Consider the following 24923-nt stretch of genomic DNA (forward strand, 5'->3'; position numbering starts at 1 on the left):
TAGATTACTAGTTCTTAACCCATAGAAGCCCATTTCTTTGACCCAATATCGATGCCAAAATCAATATTTAATCTGATAAATTCAGTAAGCAGTTCATTCATGTTTTTTTCTAATTGTAAAAAACATAACTGTAAATATTTTAAGGATTTATAATAGATGTAACAAATTTTGTTCTAGAAACTGTATCAGAACTATAGTTTTATTGAAGGAAAAAAAATCAATATTGTTTTCCACTTTTTCTTTTATGTTTGGCCTCCAAAATCCCATTACTTAAACCCAACTGATATTTTGGATGAGTTACTATTAGCACATTTTTATTATTAGATTTGTAGACCATATTGAGCTTCTAAAGCCAACCTTCGAAGTAGGACATTAGACCATAAACACAAAACTGTTTCCATGCTTTAGTATAACGCTAAAGTACTGATTTCATTGAAGAAATACAGCAGGTTAGTACTAAGGTGGCAAAAGTATTTAAAATAATTACTCTGTAGGTAGAAGTATAGATACTAGGGTTTAAAATACTTCTGTAGAAGCTGAAGTATCAACTCAAGCTTTTTTACTCAAGTGAAAGTGTAAAAATACTGCTTTCAAAACTACTTAATATATAAACGTAATGTAAAGGGGGAAATGCCAGCTAAGGTTGCACCACAGGGTCCAGTAGTGCACTAACTATTTTTAGGTAGTTTTTAAGGAGAGTTTAATTAAACAAAAGAACCAAAGTAATGGAACTATAGCAGCCCTGCCTCAGGGGTCCACTCTGGGGGCTCCCTTTTAGAGAACAAGACCTTCATTCATTCCCAACAGAAAAGCAGAGTTTAAGGGTCACTAAAACACTTGCACACATATTGGAACACGTCCCGTTGAAGCACGCCTCCACTGAGTGTTTTGAGTGCTATTTTAAACCCGCCTACTTTTTCGTGGACTTACCAATCAACGGACGACTTCTTCCTGTCGTCACACACCATAGGGAACACGACGCCTCTTGCGAAACGTTAAAAACAGCTGGGCGTGTCGATTTACATGTGCATTCAAGTCCGTGTTCAGGACCAAACACGACAATCATCCAGGAACACCCGCTTTCCATCGATTTAACTTCTCGGTCTGTGTTCTGTTAGTGTTGCAGCGGAGCTATGGTGATCCTAGCCGCGGTTCTAGCGCCCCTCGGGCGGCAGCTCCAGCGTCGCCTGGCCGGGAGGATCCGGTTACAGCAGCAGCAGCAGCCGGTCCGGAGATGCAACCTGTCCGCCTGCTCCAGCAGATACGTCCTCTCACAGAGTGAGTTCAGGGAGTGCACCACCTATTATACACACTTCCACAACAAATACTCAGCTCACAGTCTAAACACAAACCACGAAAGAGAAAATCTAACTAATCTTAAGCATCACACAGTAACTTTACCATAAAAAACAGGGTAACCCTAAAATGTTGAGGAATGCTTTAATTTGCAAACTATTTAACTTAACCTAGCTGTTCTAGAACAGTCTATTAACTGTTTGTTCACCCTGTTCAGCCAGCTAGCACGGCCTTAATTCTTAACACCTACAAATTATTTAATGTTTTTTTGATTTGCTAATGGAGTAAATAATACTATTATAAACTGGTTTGGTTAACCACTGTACCAGTGTTTAGCTAATATTTAATAGCTAAAAGAACAAAAAAAATAATAGTACTCTAAGCTGGTTTGGTGCTCCATTAAGCACTTTCCCAGTGTTCAGAACTTACCAAAACGTTCATTTAAACGGTCTGGTGCTAAATTAAACACTATAATAGTATTAAAAACATTACCAAAACGTTACTTTACAATAGTTTTGGCCTGGTTAACCATTGTACCAGTGTTTAAAACATACCAAAACCTTGATTTAAGATGGTCATGTGCTAGATTTATTAATATTTATATATATATATATATATATATATATATATATATATATATATATATATATATATATATATATATATATGTGTGTGTTTGTGTTGCTGGGTAACCACTGTACCAGTGTTTAGCTACTATGTAATTAGCGAAAATAATACATAATGGTACTCCACTTCACCAGGTTTGAAAACACAGCTCTGTAGCAATCCTAGAGTGAGCTAGGCCTCTAAATCTTGAAATAAATTATCCATTTATTATACTTATATATAAATAAATGGATATATAATATATTTTATTTTCTCGTATGAGTACAAACATGTTTTAAGAATGCACAGACCAACTAAAAGTTAAAGTTATCTAACAGCGATACTGAAAATATTCAGTTTAGAAATGTAATATAGAAGTGAATGGTGGAGTCTGTCTGTCTGTCTGTCTGTCTGTCAAGAGCTGGATCATGTTTTTGGTGAAAACACAGTGTAATGTTTAGCTTAGTATTATCAAGGCTTGAGACTTGGGTTAAAATACTTGTAGAAACGTCTTTTAAGCGTTTTTCTTGTCATAATCAATCAAATTGCGGGTTTTCAGTGACTTAAGGCTCAGAAAACAATGTTTGAGAAGTACTAACGCTAGCCAAGCTAACGATGCTAAATAGCATTAGCCTTTGGGTACCAGGAGTTGCTGTTAGTCCAGGTAAAATAACAACTTTAGGGTTAGTAGTTAGCTAAGTCAGTTGGTGAGGGATAAAATTAAGCAATGCACAGCATAAAAACGTTTATTCGTTGTAGTTATTGCTCTGTTTCTCATATTATTTCCGGCAGAACTGAGCAGCACTGTAATATTGGGGTTCAGTGTTTTGCACTCTTCCGCCTCCAGGGCGATTCCACATGGCTGTGTTTATCTCTCTCAGTCCACCCACAGAAATGCTTCTCAGGACCAGGGGCTTCTGTAGCTCCAAACAACACTAAAAAAGAATTCCCCCGATTTTAGCTTATTAAAGTGGGATTCATCACACTTAAAGTGGGTAATTGAAGAAATCAGTTCATTTTTCTCTACAGTGGTACTAAAGAGGACCAAAAAATATCAAATGTTTTGTAAAGATTCTGGTGGTTTTACTGTAACTTACATCGTGTATTTTGATAAAAAAAAAATGTTTATATATATATTTTGACATGACTAAGCTTTTATATAAGTTTTGAGTCTTCTTCTTCCCTGAAGTTTGAGTCTTTTTTTCCTAACTTACCAGTTAAATAAAACATAAATGAAATTTGTACATTTAATATTATCCTTCAAGGTACAGTATTAAAGTATTTAAAAGGGCTGTACTGCTCTTAAGACATCCATTGAAGTCACCAAGGGTAATACTAATGCTGCTCCAGCAGTGCTAGCTGGGGTTAGCAGCAGGCTACAGGCTGATAATACTCACCTCTGAACAGCGAAAGAGATGGCGCTTAGACGGTTAGGAGCTAATGTTAATACTGCTCCTGCCTTGGCTTTACTGCTCTTTACATTATATTTTACCGGACTGGTAAAATATATCATGCAAATGTAATTTTTTGGAAAAATAAATTATTTTAAGTGTGCCTTATAGTACAAAAAATACGGTAATCACTGGTCTAAAATAACGTTCAGGCAAGCACAGAAAACATGGACCAAAAATATTTTCCAAAACAAAGTGTTAATGTAATTTTCCCATATGATTCCAAGACTGTGTCATAACACTGTACTCTGAATGTATATTTTGGAAACCAGTCCTGCTTTAGAAGAGCCATTGTCATGTTTATAGTTTCCACAGAGTAACGCACTGTGTTCAGTACACCCCCCTCAGCGCTGACTATAAACACTTACACTGATTAATGTGCTTGCAGTGTTTTGTTTATCATGCCTGCATGAATGAAAATTAACCTGTGGGTTTAGCTGGGTGCTCTAGTCAGCCCTGGATCTGATGAGTTAGATAACAACAGGCATTACCTAATAAAACCAAAATGAAAGAGTTGGTGCTGATAAGATGTTCAGCAGCTTGCCTGTTGCAGAGCTGTTTAAATGTTAACATTCCGGCTGCAGATTACAGGCTATTGTGTCCACAGCCTGGTGTGACCGTGAAAATCAAGCCCAAAGCAAATTCCACTGACCTTATCTGAATACTACAAAGCAGTTATCTGTCTTTTTGTCATTTTATACTAACTGATAGCAGATCTAAGATAGTAACCTATTGCATGTAGGATAAATCAATGGATGCACACCCAGACCCATTTCTTTTTTTTTATTAAAATTACAAATGAAATCACCTACAGTGATTACTTTAAGGCATAAGCAGTGCAATTGCAAATATCACAGCTAATCACAACTAACTAATAAGTTTTACTTTGCTCTGTAACACACACTAAATATTTGGTAAATCTATACAAACAGCATTACTTTAATCCAATTCTATGCTATGTAAAGGAGACTACATTTACTTTTAAACTGCAGTGTAGAACAGCAAATACCAGCCCCATCAAACTGAACAAAAGTAAAGCAAAATAATTCAATATTTAAAGTTCAGTAAAGTGCACAGCAAATCTGATACAGACAAAACATCCAAGTCTCAACCCTTTGCTGTGTTTAGAGCCCCCAGTTCAACAGAAACAGCATTCCTAAGGTTATTAGAAAATGCTGCCTTTCCACTTTTAAGATGGGGTGGGGCTCCTAACCTTTTTTGACAACTGTCCATAATGTTCCCTAGAGCTTTTTGGCAGCCACCTAAATTGGAAATCACAAATTTTCTCCATTTTTGTCTTAGATGTTTTTATTATTCTGGTTTGTCAAAAATAGATAGATAGATAGATAGATAAGATAGATAGATACTTTATTGATCCCCGGGGGGAAATTCTTGGCATCCAGCAGCAGGTTACACAATACACAAAGTTAAAAAAGATAAAATATAAAATATAAAGATACATATAAATACAATCAAATAAGAAATAGAATATACAGTGTAAATGTACAGTCTTCGTGTGTGTGTGTGTAATGGAGATGGAGAATGGAGGTAGTGCAGTTGAACACAATAGACAGTGAACACCAGTTGATGTGCATAATGTGAGGATAACTGGTGTCAGCCAAACAGAAAGTGCAAATACACAGTTATATAATAATTTAAATTAAATTAAGCAGTGCAAAAGATACGTAAACAGTGCAAAAGATACGTAAACAGTAGATGAATTAACTAGTGAATGAACTACTAGTGCAAAATATGGTAGAACTATAAAAAGTGTTCTAGGCATCAGCAAGTCTGAGAGTGTGTCCATAGCTGGGGGTGTGTCCATGGTGTGGCCAGAGTGGCCGGAATGAAAAAGTTTCACAGAGTCTTTAGTTTGCTGTGCTGAGAGGAGTTGAACAGTCTTATGGATTGAGGAACAAAAGACTTTCGGAGTCTGTCTGTGGAGCAGGACTGGGACAGCAGTCTGCCGCTGAATGAGCTCCTCTGCCTGGTGATGGTGCTGTGCAGAGGGTGGTGAACATTGTCCATGATGTTCAGCAGCTTACTGAGGGCTCTCCTCTCTGCCAGTGGTGTTAAGGACTCCAGCTCTAATCCCAGCACAGAACCAGCTTTCCTCACCAGCCTGTCCAGTCGTCCAGCATCCCTCTTGCTGATGCTGCCTCCCCAACACACAACAGTGTAAAAGAGGACGCTGGCTACCACAGACTGGTAGAACATCAGGAGGAGTTTCTGGCAGATGTTGAAAGCCCTGAGCCTTCTGAGGAAGTACAGTCTGCTCTGAGCCTTCCTGTAGAGGGAGTCAGTGTTCACTGACCAGTCCAGCCTGTCGTCCAGGTGCACACCAAGGTATTTGTAGGATTTGACCACCTCCACGTCGACCCCCTCGATGGAGATTGGCCGCTGAGCAGAGGGCCTGGACCTCCTGAAGTCTATGCACATCTCCTTGGTTTTGGAGATGTTCAGCTGCAGATGGTTCATCTTGCACCACATCACAAATTCCTCAACCAGGGTTCTGTACTCCCTCTCATCACCATTACGCACACACCCCACAATTGCAGTGTCGTCAGAGAACTTCTGCATGTGGCATGACTCCGAGTGGTATTTGAAGTCTGATGTGTACAGTGTGAACAGGACTGGAGAGAGAACAGTCCCCTGTGGTGCTCCTGTGCTGCTGATCACTGTATCAGAGGAGCAGTCCCTGGAATGTATATGGAATGTATACTCTAGAGGTGGGAATCACAGGGCATCTCACCATACAATATGATCATGTTATATTGCCAACAGTACCGATGATAGGATCTGTTACTGTAAGTCTGCAACGCTCTATATATCACAAGATAATTTTCTACAATACTTCATGACCTCTGTGGTACTGAGGAGAATAAAATGCTTCTAAATTAGCAAATACCAGGAATTCTGGATTTATTATGAGTTGTTCACAAAATCTGACCACCAATATGAAACCATTTACAACGAAGTGCAAAGATTAGCTTACTCATGTCTCTTTAACTCACATACACTGACTGCAACTCTGTCACGTGTGGCCTTATTCCAATGTTGTAAAATATCCATAAACTGCCATACATTAACATCTTCTGCTGTTAAATGTGTAAAATGGGTTGCAAAGTCCACATGTTGGTAAAATCTGAGAAGCTGAGACCCTAAATTACTTTGAATTCTAAACTCATGCACACCCTTTTTCGGGCACCCCTCTTTGTTAGGGAGTTTAGATCATCTATCTTTTAAATAAAATAAACTATAAACATTTTAAAATAAACACTAATTGGCAAAAAATAACATATACATTGTGTGTGCATGTAATGATAATATACATATGTAACTGGTTACAATATTTGAGTTTCATTTATTGGGAGAACTGTACAATTAAAAAGTGCAGCATCTAATCTGGATAAAAGATGAGATATGTGGTTGGGAATAAGTGTTTGGCATCCTGTTGCACTTTGCCCACGTGTTGCAGATGGACCTGTATATTCTGCACACTTATAGGTTAATAAAATAACCATTAACTTGTCACTTTTAACTGCTAGGTTTGGGTGGGTTTGGGGGCAAGGATTTCCGTAAGCTTTGCAAGTCTTGTGTTAACATGACTGCAATACCAACAAATTCTGGGTTATTTTACTTTACTTAGCTGGGTTAATAGACAATGACTAGAGCGACTAAATGGACAGAGAACAGAAATTGGTGTTTGCCTGTTGTACAGATAAACAGAGTATCAGACAGCTCAGTACGATAAAGTACTGCTGATATAAATTAGTTTTGAGAGAGAAGTCTTATTTTAGCTAGTTAGGTAGATAATATTAGCTAACAGGCTAACCACTAAACCACAATCTGTGCAACTGTGTTCCAGCTAAATGAGACTCAAATTACACACATGTAGAGGATAAAGCTTCAAACCTGCACACACCGTTGAGTACGACTCTTGAAGCACAGCCTACAGACTCCTATATGCAGTGGCTTTACAGTGTTACCGTTAAACCGCCCAACTCTACCATTCTAAAAACGTCCCAAAAAGCTATAAGCTTGTTTCATATGCAGTTTTTGACTAAAGCAGCCGTCATGAGAGGAATCTAGAGAAATATCTGTCCCACTTCTGCAAAAAATGTGTGGCGTTGTTATGGCAGCACGCGAACATTACCAGAAGCGGATACTTCTGGAACCAGTTAAACCACATAAACAGATTTGTTACACTCACATTGTGCCCCAGGCTCATGCGGTGTGTGTATGAATATTTCCTATTTTAGTAAGTCTAGTGTGCATGAACTGTAAAGGGAGTTATTTTTTAGTTTTCTTAATGTTCTATTTTGTAAAAATTTGGTCAAAACAAAATTACATCTATTTGCACCATTTGAATATAAAGTATTTACATCAATAAATAAACAGTAACCTTACTAAAATGTGAAATTTCTTTACTTATTTTTACTTGGAAAATCAAGTGTGTAGGTCATTTGATGTGTCCAGGCTTTATCTTACAATTGTAATTTGTTGTGGTATATACACCACATCAGAAAGTAGTGTTTCATTTCTTATGCCAGAGGGCAATAACGTTATATTTAACTAAGGTTAAGGTTATTGTAGGGTGTGTGTATATATTTTACAGACATGTTCTTTTACTGCAAGTGCTTGAAGTGGCTTAGGACAATTGCAGCATTAACATTTGACCAGCAGGGTCATAAAACATAAAATCCTTTTTCGGATATTCAGGTCACATTCCTGACATTTACGCTGAGCAGTGCAACACGTGATTAGAACCATAAATGTATAAAGTGTGATCCTGCTTTCCTCTGCTCCCATTCGACTATAGCCTTAGGCTCTGTGCTTTTCCAGAGAGAAGTTCATTCATTACTGGGATCAAAGCCTGGAGGATCGTATTCCCGCTGTGAAAGAAAGCAGCTTTTTTTTTTTTCTCCCCCAACACATTCCATATTCCAGTTTCCTCAGTGTTTCAGCTGTGTGCTGGATTCCTCTGAGTCTCTGAAGGAAGTGTTTCCTTTAGGTCTGTTTTCATTGGTGGATTCGAACATCGTGACCAGATTTATTACTCTCTTCGTGGCAGTTTGAGTTAGACGGGAAAGCTGAAAGCTCAGGCAGTGGTTTATTACGCTGTAATGATGTGTAAAAGCGCTTGCGATGCAGGGGAATGGATTAAGAAAAGTAGGTCAACATTTTTTTTCTATTCATTTTCCTCATCAGTGGTCCAGAATTGTATACCTTTAGTAAAAAGGGTGTTTTTTTTCTGTGCTTTTGTGCTTCAAAACTGCTGGTTGTTCCTGTCTTCTGCTGTGTCAGCTGGCTTACGATGTGGACTTTGTCTTTCTTGTCTTAGTGCACCCGATGTGGCAGGAGCCGCTGGCCATCCCGGGAGGAGAGCGCCAGTCTCCCATCGACATCTCTGTGCGGAAAAGCATGTTTGACCCTCAGCTCAAACCTCTCGTTATGAAGTACGACCCCAGAACCTGCCAGCAAATCTGGAATAACGGTTACTCTTTTCTAGTCGAGTATGACGACACCACAGACAAGTCGAGTAAGATATACTTCTATTTATTTAACTCCTAATTGTATTGATTTATCCAGGAAATAATGTAAAGCTCTGTTCATTCTGTAAGACTTTGACAATTGCATATATTTTCTATTCCAACCTAAAGAACTAATATTTCCAACTTACAATTTCTATGCCTTTTTCGTTGACAAAAATAATTTGTATTCATTTCTGCGTGACCATTGTTTCTAAATCTGTCCTGTAGAACTATGCTGGCTGATCCTGATGCTGTGCCCTCAAGCTAAATATATATAAATGACTGGTCTGATTGGCTGTCTGTATTACGCCTCATTTAAAATCAGTTCAGGCTGAAATGTACAGCAAATGACCCTATGAGTCTTTTTTTCCATTTTAGTTTCCAGTGGGTGTGACCTTGACATTTGAACAGTGTTTGCATAATTCACAGTAATCTCTTATCTTTAGAAGATCAAGTAATGAGATAGGCTCTTTGAATGATGTAACTGATCTATGGAATCTTATTAAGAAAAATGTCTGTATGTTTTGTGTTGTTAGCACTGCAAGGGGGTCCACTGGAGGATCAGTTCAGGCTGTGCCAGTTTCATTTCCACTGGGGAGAGAATAACAAGTGGGGTGCTGAACACACTGTGGACCATCTTCTCTACCCAGCTGAGGTACTTACTTGTGTGTGTGTGTGTTTCTGTGTTGAAGGAATTAATGCCACATTTATAGATTATACATACAGCAGATACACTACACTGGTTTTAGAACATTACAACTTGAGCTAATAGAAGTCTGTACCATCCCAGTATATTTTTCTGTTGTTTTCCTAAGTGGCCACTAATGTCCCTAGATGTTATCTGGTTGAGTGTACACTACTGTTTAAAAGTAGTATTTGGTAGTCCAGTAGCAGTGATGTATAGCCCAGGCAAGCTGCTTTTCTCTTCTTAGCAATGACTTTACTACTGCACTTCACCTATCAGACCTCTAATTCTTCTTTTCGCTGCTGGAACTGAATTAATCCAATCATATTAAACTGAGCTTAAGCTGTTGCCATGTGGGTCAGCCAGACCTGACTCTTCCTGTAGCAGTTTTTAAGGGTGTAGAAAACACTACTCACTGCTCTCTGGCCTTATCTGTAATTTCTCTAAAGAAAGACTTTTACTTATTGGACCAAAAGTCTGTAAAATAGAGCTTTTAGTTAGTTTGGAGGTATGGTGACTATAACCTAACATCTGCTAAACTTTGTAATGTTAATGTCAAAACAAAGAGATTGTTTTTGTGGTTTAAACTGCAGAGCAACGCAGAATCAAGGACACACATGGTGGCAGCACATTGAGATTCAGTTATAGGTTTCTAGGTCCAAGATTTTGGCAATAGTTGTAAGGTCTTAAGAGACCTGTGTGAGATCATACAGGAGAGAAGTTGTTGGGTTTATGTTAAAACCAGCTGCAGTACTTGCATACTGCATATGATAAATTATACATAATTTAAAATAAGAGTAAAAATGTATCTATTGTAAAACATATAAAAGGATGCATTTTTGAGTATTGAATTAAATGTTTTCAATCGTATATTTTTAACATTGAAATAAAAAAATATATATTGTTAAAATCTCACCTCATTCGCATGTCACACCCCTATACCGTATGTTGCAGTATGTTGCGATACTGTAAGCAAAGTGATAGTATTTTTATAACTACAATTTAAATATATCATGTTTATGAAATCTGAATAAAAGAAAAGTTTACCTCATGCAATAAAAACGGTGGAACATCATTGCTGTCTAGCTTTCCAGGTTTAAACACAACAGACATTTACACTGTCTAACACCAATCTTTACATGTAAACTAATAATTCAATATTAATGCTTTCAACAATATTAAAAAACTAAATCCTGATACTTCGATATTTATGTATTTATGTATGTATTTTCTTACACACACAGTATAATGTTTTAATCTTTGATAGATATGTGGCTTTAATTTCCTGAAATAATTCAATATCAAACATTTGAGCTTTGACTTTAACCCCCATTTTGATTTACAACCAAAATTTGTCAAGTCTGCATGACCTCAAACTCCAACGTCTTTCTGACGTCAAATTGGCACCCAGTGCCAGGAAAGTAGTAAGTACAGAACATCTGTCACTGTTTTTAGCTCCTGAGGATAACTGTGGTGAAGAACTGGGGTGGTTATTTCTGACCTGTGGCGGCTGACACACTGTGGGATTTCAAATAATGTGACTGTAACACATCAGCAGCAGACTGGAGAAATGCCAGGCCTGAGGGGCAGCGCAGGGGTTGGGCAGTTAGGAAACGCCTCTCTTTAGGAAATGGAATGTTCCTAGTGTAATGCTTTCACCTTAGGACTGGCCTGACCTGTGGTAAACTCTCACACCCCTCAGAGCTGTGGGACATCTAGTTTCATCTGGTTACATGGGCTGATCTGTATTCAGTTTTTAAGTGATAAAAAAAATATATGTTCAGATTAAAAAACATAGATTATTTGACATACATATCCACTGTACAACAAATAGGGACTAGAGTTGCACGGTGTACCGAAGGTTCGATTCTTTTTCGATACTACGTCATCACAAACGATTCGGTTCTTTAGCGTTCGATGCTTTCGATACTGTATATAGCCCAGTCACTAGCTTCAAATGAGTCAAATTAGTAGGCGCGATTTGATTCAGTTCATAAGAAAACTGATTCACACCGCAGCAGTCGGTGTGGCAGGATTCAGATAAACTTAGTGTTCTGAACAAATGAATCGATTCACGCGCAAGCCAGCAGAGCAGCAGCGAGTGTAGAATGGCGACGGCTAAAATAACAGATGTCTCTCGTCCGCGACTTGTGGACAAAACGGGCGCGAGGAGTGAAGTGTGGGAAAATAGTCTGAGATGTAGGGCATCTGTTTTTTATTTATATTTTTATTTTTAAATAAAATAACGAAAACTGAAAGTGAAACTAAACTACTTTATTTATTAGCGCTGTTTTCACTCCCGCAGTTGTACAGCGGGGGGTGTTGTGCCGATTCTGTCCGCGAAGCGGGAGTCGGATTCAGTAGCGGATTCGGCACAAGCGCGGCGGCACCTCGCGGTCCGCGGTGTTAGTTGTAAGCGCTCGCGCTAGCCGCAAAATACGACAGAAAACACTGAGGGAGCTGCAGACTTATGTGTGGGACTAGAATATGAGCACGAGGAGATAAAAGAGAACCTTTACCTGTGAGTAGCTCACATCAGAACACGCAAATCTCTCTCTCTCTCACTCTCGCTGTGTCTCTTTCTCTGTTTCTCTCTCTCTCGCACGTGAACGCCTCCGCGTTTGACCTGCAGCACTGTGTGTGTGTGTAACACTGTGTTACAGTGTTATTTAACATAATAGCAGACAAGCACCCTGATCTCTACAAAGAGCTGAGAAGTCGACAGGTTAGTGAAGTTAGTCAAGATACACTCTGTCTGTAGCTTTACTAAAATTTACTAGCGACTGCTTATTAAAAACGGTAAACGGTTGATTAATAAAACGGAGCAGTGAGTGTTAAAATGAACATAACATTGTAATGTTCTTCTGTCTCTTTATTTTCCTTATTCAGAACTTAACTTCTGCCCGCCCGTCAGGTTCACATAGTCAGGCTACCATTACCTCTGGTTTTAGTTTTAGTTTTTAGGAAGTGTTGTTTCATTTTAGAATAAAAACGTTTGCACCTATTGTTCAGTGTTCAATCCAGTTCAGTCAAAAATAAACATTTTATGTTCAGATATTTTTATTGTTTTTTTTTTCTTCCAAGTATCGTTTTGGTATCGAGAATCGTGATACTACAGTTGGTATCGGTATCGAAGTCAAAATTTTGGTATCGTGACAACCCTAATAGGGACATGCTTTGGAAAATGTACTCACATAAATTGGTGACATAAGAATGTATAACTTTATAGTATAAGTCCAAATGTTTTTGGTCACTACTTTTAAAGGTCTCAATTAGTAATTTTTTTAATTATTTTCAAAACGTCTAGTTGTGGTCTCTAGAATAATAAAAGCTCCAGTTATCTGGTATATCGCAGCTTTAGTATGATGTTATATTACAACATGTGTAATGCCCTGCTTAGTGGAGTTCAGCCACTAACCTAGTCTTGGAGTCTCTGTAAAACGCCAAAATCCACCGGAGATCCTATGCAAACCAATAGTTAAATACAGGGGTGTGTAGCTTTTTGCCCAGGAAAAAGCCAAAAGCCCAGGTTGATTTTTAAACAGAACTTTTAAAAATACACCTACCTATCTCAATTGTACTTCGCTGGTGGTGTGCCTGGCTGCGTGGCTTCAGTGCTGCCTGTGAGCCCTTGCAAGCTATAAATACTAATTCACGTAGACCTGGGTGCTTTTCTGAATATTTTCTTTTACTAGCAATATACAACTCAGAGAGACTTATAGTATTATACAAAGAACAATAAAAAGTGGATTTTAGCAGAAGGACACAATGCATTCCCCAATACTTTGTGGTGATCATCTAACAGAGTTTATTTACATTAGCCTTTAGTCCCCTTTTATTACTCTTTGTCTGTGTTATGATGTATGTGGAATCTGAGCTTTCTGTGAGCTACTCTGTTTTTATCACTGTGTAAAAACAGGTCAATGCTGCTTTTATTGTTAGATGCAATGTAGCAGTACTTTCTGAGCCAGTGCACACATTCAGAACTCCATTCAATTTGGTATGAAAACCACTATTGTCAGGCCTGCACTAGGAAAACTGAGCTTGAGCCCGGACCCCATGCTTAGTTTCAGGATTTACCTGCCCTCAGTGAACCTGATTTAACTCGTAAGTGACTGGCCAAGCTGCACTGAGGAGCAGAAAATACTTAGAACTGTGTAGAGCAGTGAAACTTCAGTTGATGACCAGTTAATTAGATTTAGTACTTTTACTGTAGCTCATACTTCACTACACTTTAGTGATTTATTTTTTCAAAATCCACAAAGAGAATTAAGAATTAAGAGATGCTGGATGGACTAAGAAGTCACTCAGTACTGAAGCATTTTCTTCTTCTTCTCCTTCTTTTTTTTTTTTCTTCTTGGAACTGTTTCAGCTGGCCACCAAACTATTCTAGTTATAAGCTGGAACAGTTTGTACCTGACATAGTATTTCATTCAATTATCAGCCCTTTCACTTGGATTGGTAATGGATTAGTCAACCCCGACAGGCCCCGGCATGTCTGTTACACAACTGGGAGTTGTGTACATGTGCATATCACTGTGACCTGTGACCCTGTCATGCTCTTAGCACTCTCCAGTTCAGTGTGTTAAAGTTATACTGTCAGAGTTTAATATGAGCTGTACTGTGGCAAAAAACGGTGAAAACACAAATTTCTGTTTAGTTAAAATAGTTATTAAACTGTGTACAAATTTTACTTAAGTTTTACTTTTTGATACTTTTATGGTGCGTGTGAGAGTGCGTGTGAGAGTGCGTGTGAGAGTGCGTGTGAGAGTGCGTGTGAGAGTGCGTGTGAGAGTGCGTGTGAGAGTGCGTGTGAGAGTGCGTGTGAGAGTGCGAGAGAGAGCGGTCAGTTAGTTTTCAGCTCTGTGATGTTCCTTTGTGTGGTTTGAGTCTCCTAGTGTACATTTTCATTCACAGCCCCAGATGAATAGGTTCCAGTAAGAGTGTTCTAAAGAGAGAGCCAAGACAACAGTCTTTGTGCTTGAGAGCTTTTTTGTGTTTTACTGAAACTAAAGGGCAGGGGTGGCTCAGTGGTTAGAGCACCAGGACACAGTTGTGAGTTCATTACCCAGGTTTGGCAGGGCGCCGCTGTTGAATCCTTGAGCAAGACTCTTAACCCCTTTTTGCTCCATGCAATTGTGTAGTATGTGTTACTGCTCAGATCAGGCTCAAAAATCAGCCCAACCCTACCTGAGCCTGTGTACCTTCTCTCTGATCCTTACCAATTACGGTCATTATATCATTATAAGCTTGGTTGGAAATCTCGGCCTGACCCAAGGCGAGTTTGGGTTGGGCATTGGCTCAGACACGGGCAGAGAATATGTACCCTTGTTTGGGTGTTCAATGCATGGACAGGTTAAAGAGGCTAAAAATGATCTGTGCTTCCAGCTCAAGTATGGTCTTTATGGTTGTCTTGTCTTTAGAGGCTAAAGTAATATTACATTATTCTAATAACCCCCTTAACCTAAAGCTCCTTTTTTTATTTTTTTATTTTGCTTTTTACTTCAGATGTAATTCATCTCTAGAATACCTATTCTCACAATTATACTGCTTTATTTCTGGACTAAAGGTTATTGGACGATATTAATTTAGATTTTGATATAAAAGAAATTAATTAAAATCCGGAAAGTGTGTCTTGTAGAGTGTGCTATATCATATTGTATGCGATAATATCGTCAACATTTTCCGATATTGTGAACGATATAATTACCCTGAAATATTGTGCCATATCACCCACCTCTTATTATCACATCAGGGTACTACTTTTTTGCTGTTTTTATCAAAAGAAAAATTCACACTGTTCAAATTTCCCATTATATATCTACTAAAGACAGATAGTATCTGTGCAGTATTTTTTTCAGTTCTGAATATATGAAGATATGTGAAGTGTATTTTTGGTATGGTCTATGGTTGTTTTGTCATTTCTTATCTTTAGAGGCTAAAGTAATATTGCATCATTCTAATAACCCCTTAGCCTGAAGCTCCTTTTTTAATGTTTTAATATGCACTACCAATCTTTTTTTTTTTTGGTTACAAACAGTGCAGTGCAGGGATATGCATTATCCCACATATGTGAATACTCTCCTCACATTTTTGTAAATATTTGAATATATCCTTTTATGGAACAACACTGAAGATATAACACTTTGATGCAATGTAAAGTAATCAGTGTACAGCTTGTATAACTGTGCCAAATTTATTTGCCCATAGAATAACTAAACACACAGACATTAATGTCTAAATTTCTGGCAACAAAAGTGAGAAGTATTAAAAAAATGGTCAAATGGTGCCCAAAATGTCTATTGTATTTTGTGTGGCCACTCTTTTTTTTTTTTTTCCAGCACTGCATTAACTCTCTTGGGCATGGGGTTCACTAGAGCAGTGTTTCTCAACCAGGGTGCCGCGGCACCCTGGGGTGCCGTCTGGCTTCATCGGGGGTGCCGTCAAAATATTGCGCCTCACGTGCATATTTCCTTTCCAGAGTCAGCTCGTGTCGGGGTGTGTCCCAATTCACAGGCAGCATACTCTGAAGGATGCGACCCACAGAGGCGGTGTATTACTGCGCAGCTGTGACGCAATCTGTCTTCGAATACAGCCTCTGAAGGATGCAGCCCCTAAATTGGGACACACTGTAAAGTTTTTGTCCCCCACGCGATGCACGCGCTATTTTATTTCATATTCCGCCAGCAACACCCCTCGTTCTCACCTGAAGTACTGCGCCAACACCACCCCATCCACCCCCTCCCCCCCCCCGCCGTAAACTGGGGTGCCTTGACATCTCGCATATATTTAAAGGGTGTCGTGATAGAAAAAAGGTTGAGAAACGCTGCACTACAGCATCAAAGGTTGCACCTGGAATCCTCTTCTACTCCTCCTGGAGCTCACTCACCTTCTGTATGAGGATTCCTCACAGTTGCTCAATAGGGTTTATTTCTGGAGAAATGCTTGGCCAGTCAATCACCTTCACTTTACCAATTAGTGTGTTGTATCTGAATACTATGACTTAGATGAAGGAGACCACTGAGTTCCAGTGTCCGAAATCACATCGGCAAATGTATCTCTTTACTTTTTCTATAACTATTATTAAATCTACTACAGTACACATCCACATGCTTTGAGTTGAGTGTTTGATGAATATTTGTATGCAAATAACCTGATTTTTTTTCCCCCCTCTCTCTGCTCTGTCTTCAGCTCCACCTGGTACATTGGAACGCTGATAGGTACAGCCTGTTTGAGGAAGCAGTCATGGAGGACAATGGCTTGGCTGTCATTGGAGTCTTCCTTAAGGTAGTCATGTGATGTCCTCCTGTACTCATATGTGTCATTGTTTTATAAGCCTGTTTTATTGCTTCCACATTATACTGTCTCAAAACTGGTCTTCTGACAATGTAAAATAGGCGTTATCTGATTCCTGGTAGGAAGAAAATTACCTGTATGTGTGTCACAATGTAGTATAACTCAGTTATGTAATCTTAATAGTTCAAAGTTATTGATTTGTTCAATTTCATTTGAAAATACTTTTAAAGTATTGTGTTTACATGCTTGTGTTTTTTTTTTTCTTCATTTTTTGGTTCATTTTGTTTAATACTTATCATATTGCATATTGACTGTTTATTGCATATTAACTGTTTAGATGAAATGTGCTCTTACTTCTGATGTAGTACATCTATGCATCTCTCTCTAGAATACAGATTCTCACATTTCTACTGCTTTATTTCAGGTTAGAGGTTATTGAACGGTAGTAATCATCTAGATTTTGAAGTAATAGAAATTAATATCCAGAAAGTCTATGTCTTGGATTTTTCATGCAGTAAACTAGAACACCTAAAACTACAAAATAAAAGGCCCTATTACTCAGTTTGCTTGACACTGATGTGTTTGAGCTGAAGATGTTTTTGTTTCTTGGTTAGGTTGGAAAGCGGCACGAGGGACTGCAGAAGGTGGTGGACGCTTTACCTGCTGTTCGACACAAGGTGGGAACTGCACTGTAGAAAAAGACCCTTTACAGCATAAATTATGGCTGTGTCAATTAAAAGGTTTTGGTTTTTCATCTCAGACTGTAAATATGCACGCACAATAGATTCAAACTGGTTTAAACCCCTTCATAATTGTTATTGTCGTATGGCTAAAATCACTCCACAGTCGTTATTCTGCTGCAAAAATAGTAAAAAAAAATTACTGAACAATAATAATAAAACTGCAAACAAAAACTACATTCATTCATACTGGATTAAAATCACTAAACAAGATTAATCAAACTTCAATAAAGGACACGCACTGAATATTAATACTGTATGGAACTCATTCTCTCTCAGGACAGTGTGGTGGAGTTCACTCGGTTTGACGCTTCCGGTCTCCTGCCTGAGAACACGCAGGACTACTGGACGTACGCCGGCTCTCTGACCACGCCCCCGCTGACCGAGGCAGTCACATGGATCATCATGAAGCAGCCCATAGAAGTCAGCCATGATCAGGTAGGACTGAAGGAGCATCTGAAGAAAGAATGTAGAGACAATGTTTCTTTGTGTCCTTGGCTAAGAACTGAATTGTGGACACTCAATTTTTTTGTGACATTTATGTAAGTGAGTTTAATGTAACTTTCATTACATCTCAGTTACTGATGATGATCTAATTGTTAGTTATGAGTGTAAATGAGTTCTTCTATTTTAAGGTCCAGTAATGCTGGTTTTAGAACAGGGTTTTGTCCACACCTCTCACTCTCACTCTCACTTTCTCTGTTTGTGAGAGACTTCAGGCATAATGTTTCATTGCTTTTCTCTCTCTCTCTCTCTCTCTCTCTCTCTCTCTCTTGCTGTTATTGTGTGTGCATGAGTGTTTATGAGAGACTTCAGGTGTAATATTCCATTGCTCCTGGGTAAAAACAGTATGAATTCTCTTAGCAGTTCCCAAATCATATTATCTGCTTTTTTTTATTTTTTATAAATAGATATTTATTTTCTGGGTATTGTGTACCAATCATTCATTTGTGTAACATTTAAAAAAAAATTCTGTTCCATTTAAAAGCGCACAATGAGTCTGATGTACTTTTATTTTGTTTAGTTGCTTCATTTATTATCCATTACAATTGAGCAATTTACTTCTCTTATACATAATTCATATCATCATCACCGTCTCCAAAGCAACAAATTTACAGGAATAAGAAAGCCTTAAAAATTAATGTAAGCCAGGTTAAGAAGATTTTGAAAACTTAAAGATGAAGATAGAGGGACTTTTCATGACTTTCATTTGTATGTTTTTGTTAATATATTAAAATATATTTTAATGGGACAACACTAAAGCTATGACATTTGATACAATGTAAAGTGTATACACTTTTTTTGCTAGCAGTTTAGACATTAATAGCTGTGTATTGTGTTATTTTGAGGGCACAGCAAATTTACACTGTAATACAAGCTGTACACTGATTAAATTGTATTAAAGTGCCATGTCTTCAGTGTTGTCCCTTGAAAATATATATTTTAAAAATATTTACACGTGAGGTGTACTTACATGTGAGATACTATATATACTACTGTAGAAGTAGAAGTGTTCCTCATTGGAGTCTAGTATTAGTTTTATTCATAGTATCATCCAAACTAGTTCCGCTGGTTTTGTAAATCATTGCTGAATGGAGTTAAATCAGGTACAGTCTGCTTTTAGTGAATTTTAACACCTCCACTGGGATGCTGCATCTGGTCTAATGTCTATAATAATATGGCTTTTTCTCTTTCCTCTCTATCTCTCTCAGCTGGCTGTGTTTCGAAGCTTGCTCTTCACTTCAGCTGAAGAGGATGTTCAGAAGAGCATGGTGAACAACTTCCGTGTTCAGCAGCCTCTTAAGGGACGCACGGTCCGCTCATCATTTGTCCCCTTCCTCCAGGATGCTCCCCCAGGGGACGTGCCCCAGTGACACCCCCCCCCTTTCCCCACCATCCAATGCCTGGTCTTCAGAGACCTGCCTGAAGTAGAGTCATCTCTGTCTTAACCTGACTTATCCAAGGTCTGGCATATTTCTGCCATCTTCCTCCTCCTCCTCCTCTTTATCATCCGCCTTCTCTTCCTCATCCTTCTTCTCTTCAACTCCAAATGCCAGAGAGGTATGGACTATAAGGGATCACAGATATAGAGGTTGGTTAAGAAAAGGACCGAATCATACATATGTATGCAGTTTCTGGTAGGGGTTTTAGTTTTAAGCAGAGTTTTTGTTCTTTGTTTTTTGTAAATGCTTTAGTTCTAAGTTCGTTATTAATACTGTACATGTTGTAGGACCTGTAGATTAATGTAAAACATGATTGTAGTGTGTTTTAGGATGTTCTGTGATTTGCCTTGCAGTAGATCCAAGTCTGTTTCATCACTGAAGGTGTGGAGAAATGCGCCCTCTTGGGGCCAAATGGGGAACACGCTCATTCCTCATAACTGATGGCACACTATACACATTGTTTACTGCCCAAAAGAATTCATTTTAAACTTTAGACTGTACAGTTAGTTTCACAGACCTTTATTAACGGAGATTATAAAAAGATTTTTAATTGTTTTTGACCAATTAGATTTTTTTTTTAGAACTTTTTGAAATGTGTTTAAGCACACAATTAAGATGTGAATTATAATTTTTAATACAGAAAGCAGATGCAGTTATTTTTGGGCACAATAGTGGAAACATCATATTTTGAACTGACCAAAAGATAAACGGTACACTCATTTTCTTTTTAATATTTTGGAAGTTTACCAATATACTAATGGTTATTCTTGAAAGATTAAAACAAACCTCTTTATGTAATGAGGGATTAGAGATGCTCAGTAGTAATAATAATAATAATAGTAGTATTAGTAGTAATACTATCAATAAAAATAACAATATTAATACAAATCTCTTATTATTGTTCTTATTAAAGAACAAATACAATTTGAGTACTGTTGCGATGTTATACTTAGTATCAGTATCAGAATTCTGATATAGTTAAAGTTCTGCTGCAAATATACAGTATGTGCACTAAACAGTAGCTGAAATATGCTCTAATCCAGTCCTTAAATGCAAAGTAAATGTCCCAGGACAGATATAAAAACATGTCTACGCTGCTTTTCCTTGTAACACTTTGTTACTAATATATCCTTATACTGTTTTGGTGTTTCCAATATTGTGTCCTCCCCCTGCCTGGTTTATGTCTATAGTATATAATGTATATATTTCATGTTGAAACAATATGAGTAGCCCCATGACTACGCAAGAAAGTATTAACACTTTATTTTTGCTATAGAAAATTGGTGTTCTTTAAATAGATATAAATTGCACATTGACACATTGCAGTTACTGGTTCAGAGTTGACACTTCACCATCTGTAACCGCTTCATCTATGCATTTATAATATTCTTTATAATATTATATAAACAGCTGTTTTTTTTCATGTTGATACAGTTTTTTTTTTATCATCAAGCACAGGTTAGGATGGGACCTCCCCTTGTTCAGCAGTAGAGGGTGCTACAGCCCATAGTGTTGCTGGTTGTGATGTGAGGGGACCACAGTAGCAGCTTTTTTTAAAGTTTAGGGTTTCGCAGTTATTACTAAATAACATGTACTTGTGTACATGTGAGTTTATTACAAGAAGCACAGTAGCTAATATTAAACATACGGTTCTCCAAATGAATCTCATTCTGAAGACATTCTTAAATGTAAAAACTGAGGAAAAAACTGAATCGAGTTCAGGATACAAATATCCAGTGCTAAACAGTGCTAAAACGGTGATGGTGGAATATATGGCCAACAGAAATATCAATAAACAATCTTTTATTAGGGAAAATATGAGATTTGTGGTGTAATGAAAGAGATATCTATACATACAGCTCTGGAAATAAGAAAAAAGAGACCACTCGAGTTTCTGAATCAGTTTCTTTGATTTTACTATTTATAGGTATATGTTTGAGTAAAATGAACATTGTTGTTGTATTCTATTCTAAACTATTTATTGTTTATTGTTATATATTGTCATTTAAAGCATTTATTTGCAGAAAATGAGAAATGGCTGACATTTAAAAAATATGCAGAGCTTTCAGACGCCAAATAATGCAAAGAAAACTAGTTCCCATCATAAAGTTTTAAGAGTTCAGAAATCAATATTTGGTGGAATAACCCTGGTTTTAATCACAGTTTTCATGCATCTTGGCATGTTCTCCTCCACCAGCCTTACACACTGCTTTTGGGTAACTTTATACCTTCCTGTTGATTTATTTCAATTAGGTAAAATCAAAAACTCGTCATTTTTATGTTGTCTCTTATTTTTTTTCCAGAGCTATGTATATAGAAGCAGGAGTTCAGAGCAAGAAGCAGGAGTTTGTCTTTATCCATCCACAATTAACACATACAAAAGTATGGCCATATGCAGCAGCTACGATTGGCTGGGGTAGTAGTAGGGTGAGCTGAAATTGAGCATTGTGATTGGCTCAGTTCATCAGTAGTCACCACCCTATTAAAAAGGATCAGCTGGTTCATTTCTCTAATTACTGTTCCTTTTCTCTATTCTTCCTGCTCTTTCTCCTGGGATTGGAAAGGAGGAGAATTATATTTTAGATAAGATAGTGTACCTTAGCTTCTAAAAACAACTAAGACATAGTTCTTTCTTTAGACCTTTTTTTAGTGAATCAGACCCCAGTTACTTTTCTACTTTCTACTTCTGTAATCTGAGAATGAAATGGTGACCAGGGATGCCCAGACTTTTGCATACCACTGTATACAATCAATAGCCATCTTCTTGTACCTCCATCACAAGAATAAGAAGCACAACTTCAGACTTATAATATCACTGTAGTACAGTATGTTGATGGTATTTGTGTGCGTGTGTGTAAGTAAAAGACCGAGAACAGACAGTGTTGAGAATGGCGGGAAGCTCTCTTGTGTTTTGAGGGAAGTGGGCAGGGCCGCTCGCTCAGAGATGAAGAAGTTTCAGAGAACAGTCCGAATGTGACGTGGGAGTGTATATTTTGGGGGCGTTTGCTATTCGAGGGGCCTCCATCTGGAACAAAGCATCTCCCTCAGGGGGACTGCGCTGCTCTCAGACCAGCTCTTATGATGGTTGATCATCATAACTAGGCAGAAATCTCTGGTCTTAGATCAGCGCTCCTGCACTGGCTGCTCTTTGTGAGCCTCTGGGGTTTGGCGCCAATCTTTTCAGTAGCAGCGATTGGACGTCCAGCTCTTTGTGGCTGGCCGGCCGTTTCTGTATGCCCTCGACCCCCCTGTGGTGGCCTCCAGCGTGAATGGGCCACCTGGCTGCTGAGACTGAGCAGTACTAACCAGACTGGAAAGCTGGATTAGAGCTCTCCAAACATGGGGTGCTTGAGAGTAGGACCCCTCCGAGGTGGAGGAGGCCCCTCCTACTGCAAACAGTCAGCAACTGTCCACCTCCAGTAAGATACAAAGGGAGTCAAGTGGAAGACTGGGAGTCTTTCTGTGGAAATGTTAAATCATCAGGGGCCTTTAATGCAGAAAAGTAATCTGTTCAATCTGGGGACCTCAAAAGTACATTCAGGTACAGTACAGACATGAAATGTGTTATTAATGCAAGAAATAGAAAGAAGAAGGGTTTCAGATTCAGTTTTTTATTTTTGAGGCAGAACAGATCACTCAAAATAAGAGTCTAAAGATCAGTTTTCTTTTTTCAGCTTTGGTTGGTTTCACAGTCTTGTGCAAAAGTTTGGTCACCCCTAATGATTTATCATACATTGACTATTTTTATGTAAAACTTAATCCTTTAAAAAGGTTAATATATTATCACTTTATATAGTGGAATTAAATGATTTTAAAATGTCAGTAATATTGCAATATTTATTTATTGCAATTATTTCAATACAATATAGTGTCCAGACTAAATATTTCTTGTGGAGGTTTTTGAGTCACATCATCTTTAGAGACGCATTTCTGCACATTTGCTTAATTTAACAAATTATGTGCTAAATCATTTTAAATATGCGGTTATGTTTTTCCCCCAATATGTCGGTAATCACAAAAAATCACAGAAAATTGTTTAAAATTCAGTTTGTTCCCTGTAGATTTCACCATTACTTCATGTGCCTGAGATTTTGAATAACACTGTATCTTGGCTTCCATTAGTAGTTACTGCACAATAACACATTTTATAATTAAGATACATAATGATGTAAAGAGATTAGGCTAAAGAAAACTGTGACCATTTCCCTAACTACTCCATCCATCCCACAGCACAATCAAATTTGCAAAGCTGTTTTCTCAGTTTTGTTGCTAGCGTCGATGCTGTTCTGTGCTTTTGTATAAAGGTGTGTATATAGTATAGGTAATAGATTAAGGTGATGGACATTTCTATACCTGATTTATACTGTATATTTCACAATGTTTCACATAATGCACAAGCAGTGCATTATGCTTTGACTGTTTGTTTTTTTTGTTCACTTTTTGTTTTCTCACTCATTTCTCTTCTTTAGATTGAATGTAAATGAATAAATCACACTCTGCCCTTTTTTTTCTATAATTCAATATCATTACCATAGGTCATTTTCATATGCAAAACACTCTGTCTGCCAGTACTGCCTGTGATTATAAGACTAATCACGCACAATCTTTTCCGGAAAATGTTTGATTTTTGTTTTTGGTATGAAAGTTGTATTTTGGTGGTGTTTCCCAGGAGACTGTTTGTGTAATATAGTGAATGTATGAATTGTTTGTTTTTGCTGTCGGGCGTTCACTGCCCGGTTCCCTGTGGACCCGAACTGGATAAGTGGGCGTTTCCGGAGGTTTCTGGATCTTTCCGGAGGTCCGTTCTCAGCATGCAGTGTTGTAGCAGGTGCTGGTCTGCTCTGGTCTGGTCCAGGCCGACCCAGCTGTACTAAGGCCTATCAGGTGCTCGCTCTCCTGGTTGTGTCAGTGGGAGAGAGCATCTATGAAAACACAGGCCAGACATCTACATTACAACTGCTCATTCATGCTGTCCACAACATTGTGAAGTTTCTTTGATGTAAAGAATGAAATGGAATAAAATACAAACAACTTCTCCAATGATTCTGTCTCCTGTGTTTTCAAGCATTTAAGCTTTTTAGACCTGAAAGCAAGAGTGGCGTGACTTTAGTGTTGCGTATTCTTAAGGGTGATTTCCACCAGATTTCCAATATCAAGTCATATTTAATGCTTAATTAATATTAAATAATGCTAAATTAGTTACAAGACTGCTGGAAAAAGACACGTACCAAGAGTTGTTTGAGTTGGTGGAATTGAAGGGTGCGACTAAAAAAAACACACTAGTAAACAGAAAAAGTGTTCAACCAAAATGTGTTTTATATTTTAGATTCTTTAAAATAGAACCTCTTGCTTAAAAAACAGCTTTGAACATA

The 24923-nt window shown here is 38.0% G+C and overlaps 1 protein-coding gene across 2 annotated transcripts; it reads left to right on the plus strand.

The window, feature by feature from the left end:
* The first annotated feature begins 982 nt into the window (after positions 1-982).
* ca5a (carbonic anhydrase Va) lies at positions 983-24594 on the plus strand. 2 transcript variants are annotated; one of them, XM_049483971.1, is made up of 7 exons: positions 983-1278; positions 8698-8895; positions 9424-9542; positions 16764-16859; positions 17483-17545; positions 17888-18046; positions 19321-24594. In XM_049483971.1, the coding sequence occupies exons 1-7, from the start codon at positions 1134-1136 to the stop codon at positions 19480-19482; spliced, it is 942 nt and encodes a 313-aa protein (XP_049339928.1). In that variant the 5' UTR covers positions 983-1133; the 3' UTR covers positions 19483-24594. The 2 variants fall into 2 exon arrangements, with proteins under 2 accessions (XP_049339928.1, XP_049339929.1); XM_049483972.1 differs by lacking the exon at positions 983-1278 and adding an exon at positions 8368-8525.
* Positions 24595-24923: the final 329 nt, after the last annotated feature.

The sequence above is a fragment of the Astyanax mexicanus genome, chromosome 10 (assembly GCF_023375975.1).
Source record: "Astyanax mexicanus isolate ESR-SI-001 chromosome 10, AstMex3_surface, whole genome shotgun sequence".
Classification (NCBI taxonomy): domain Eukaryota; kingdom Metazoa; phylum Chordata; class Actinopteri; order Characiformes; family Acestrorhamphidae; genus Astyanax; species Astyanax mexicanus.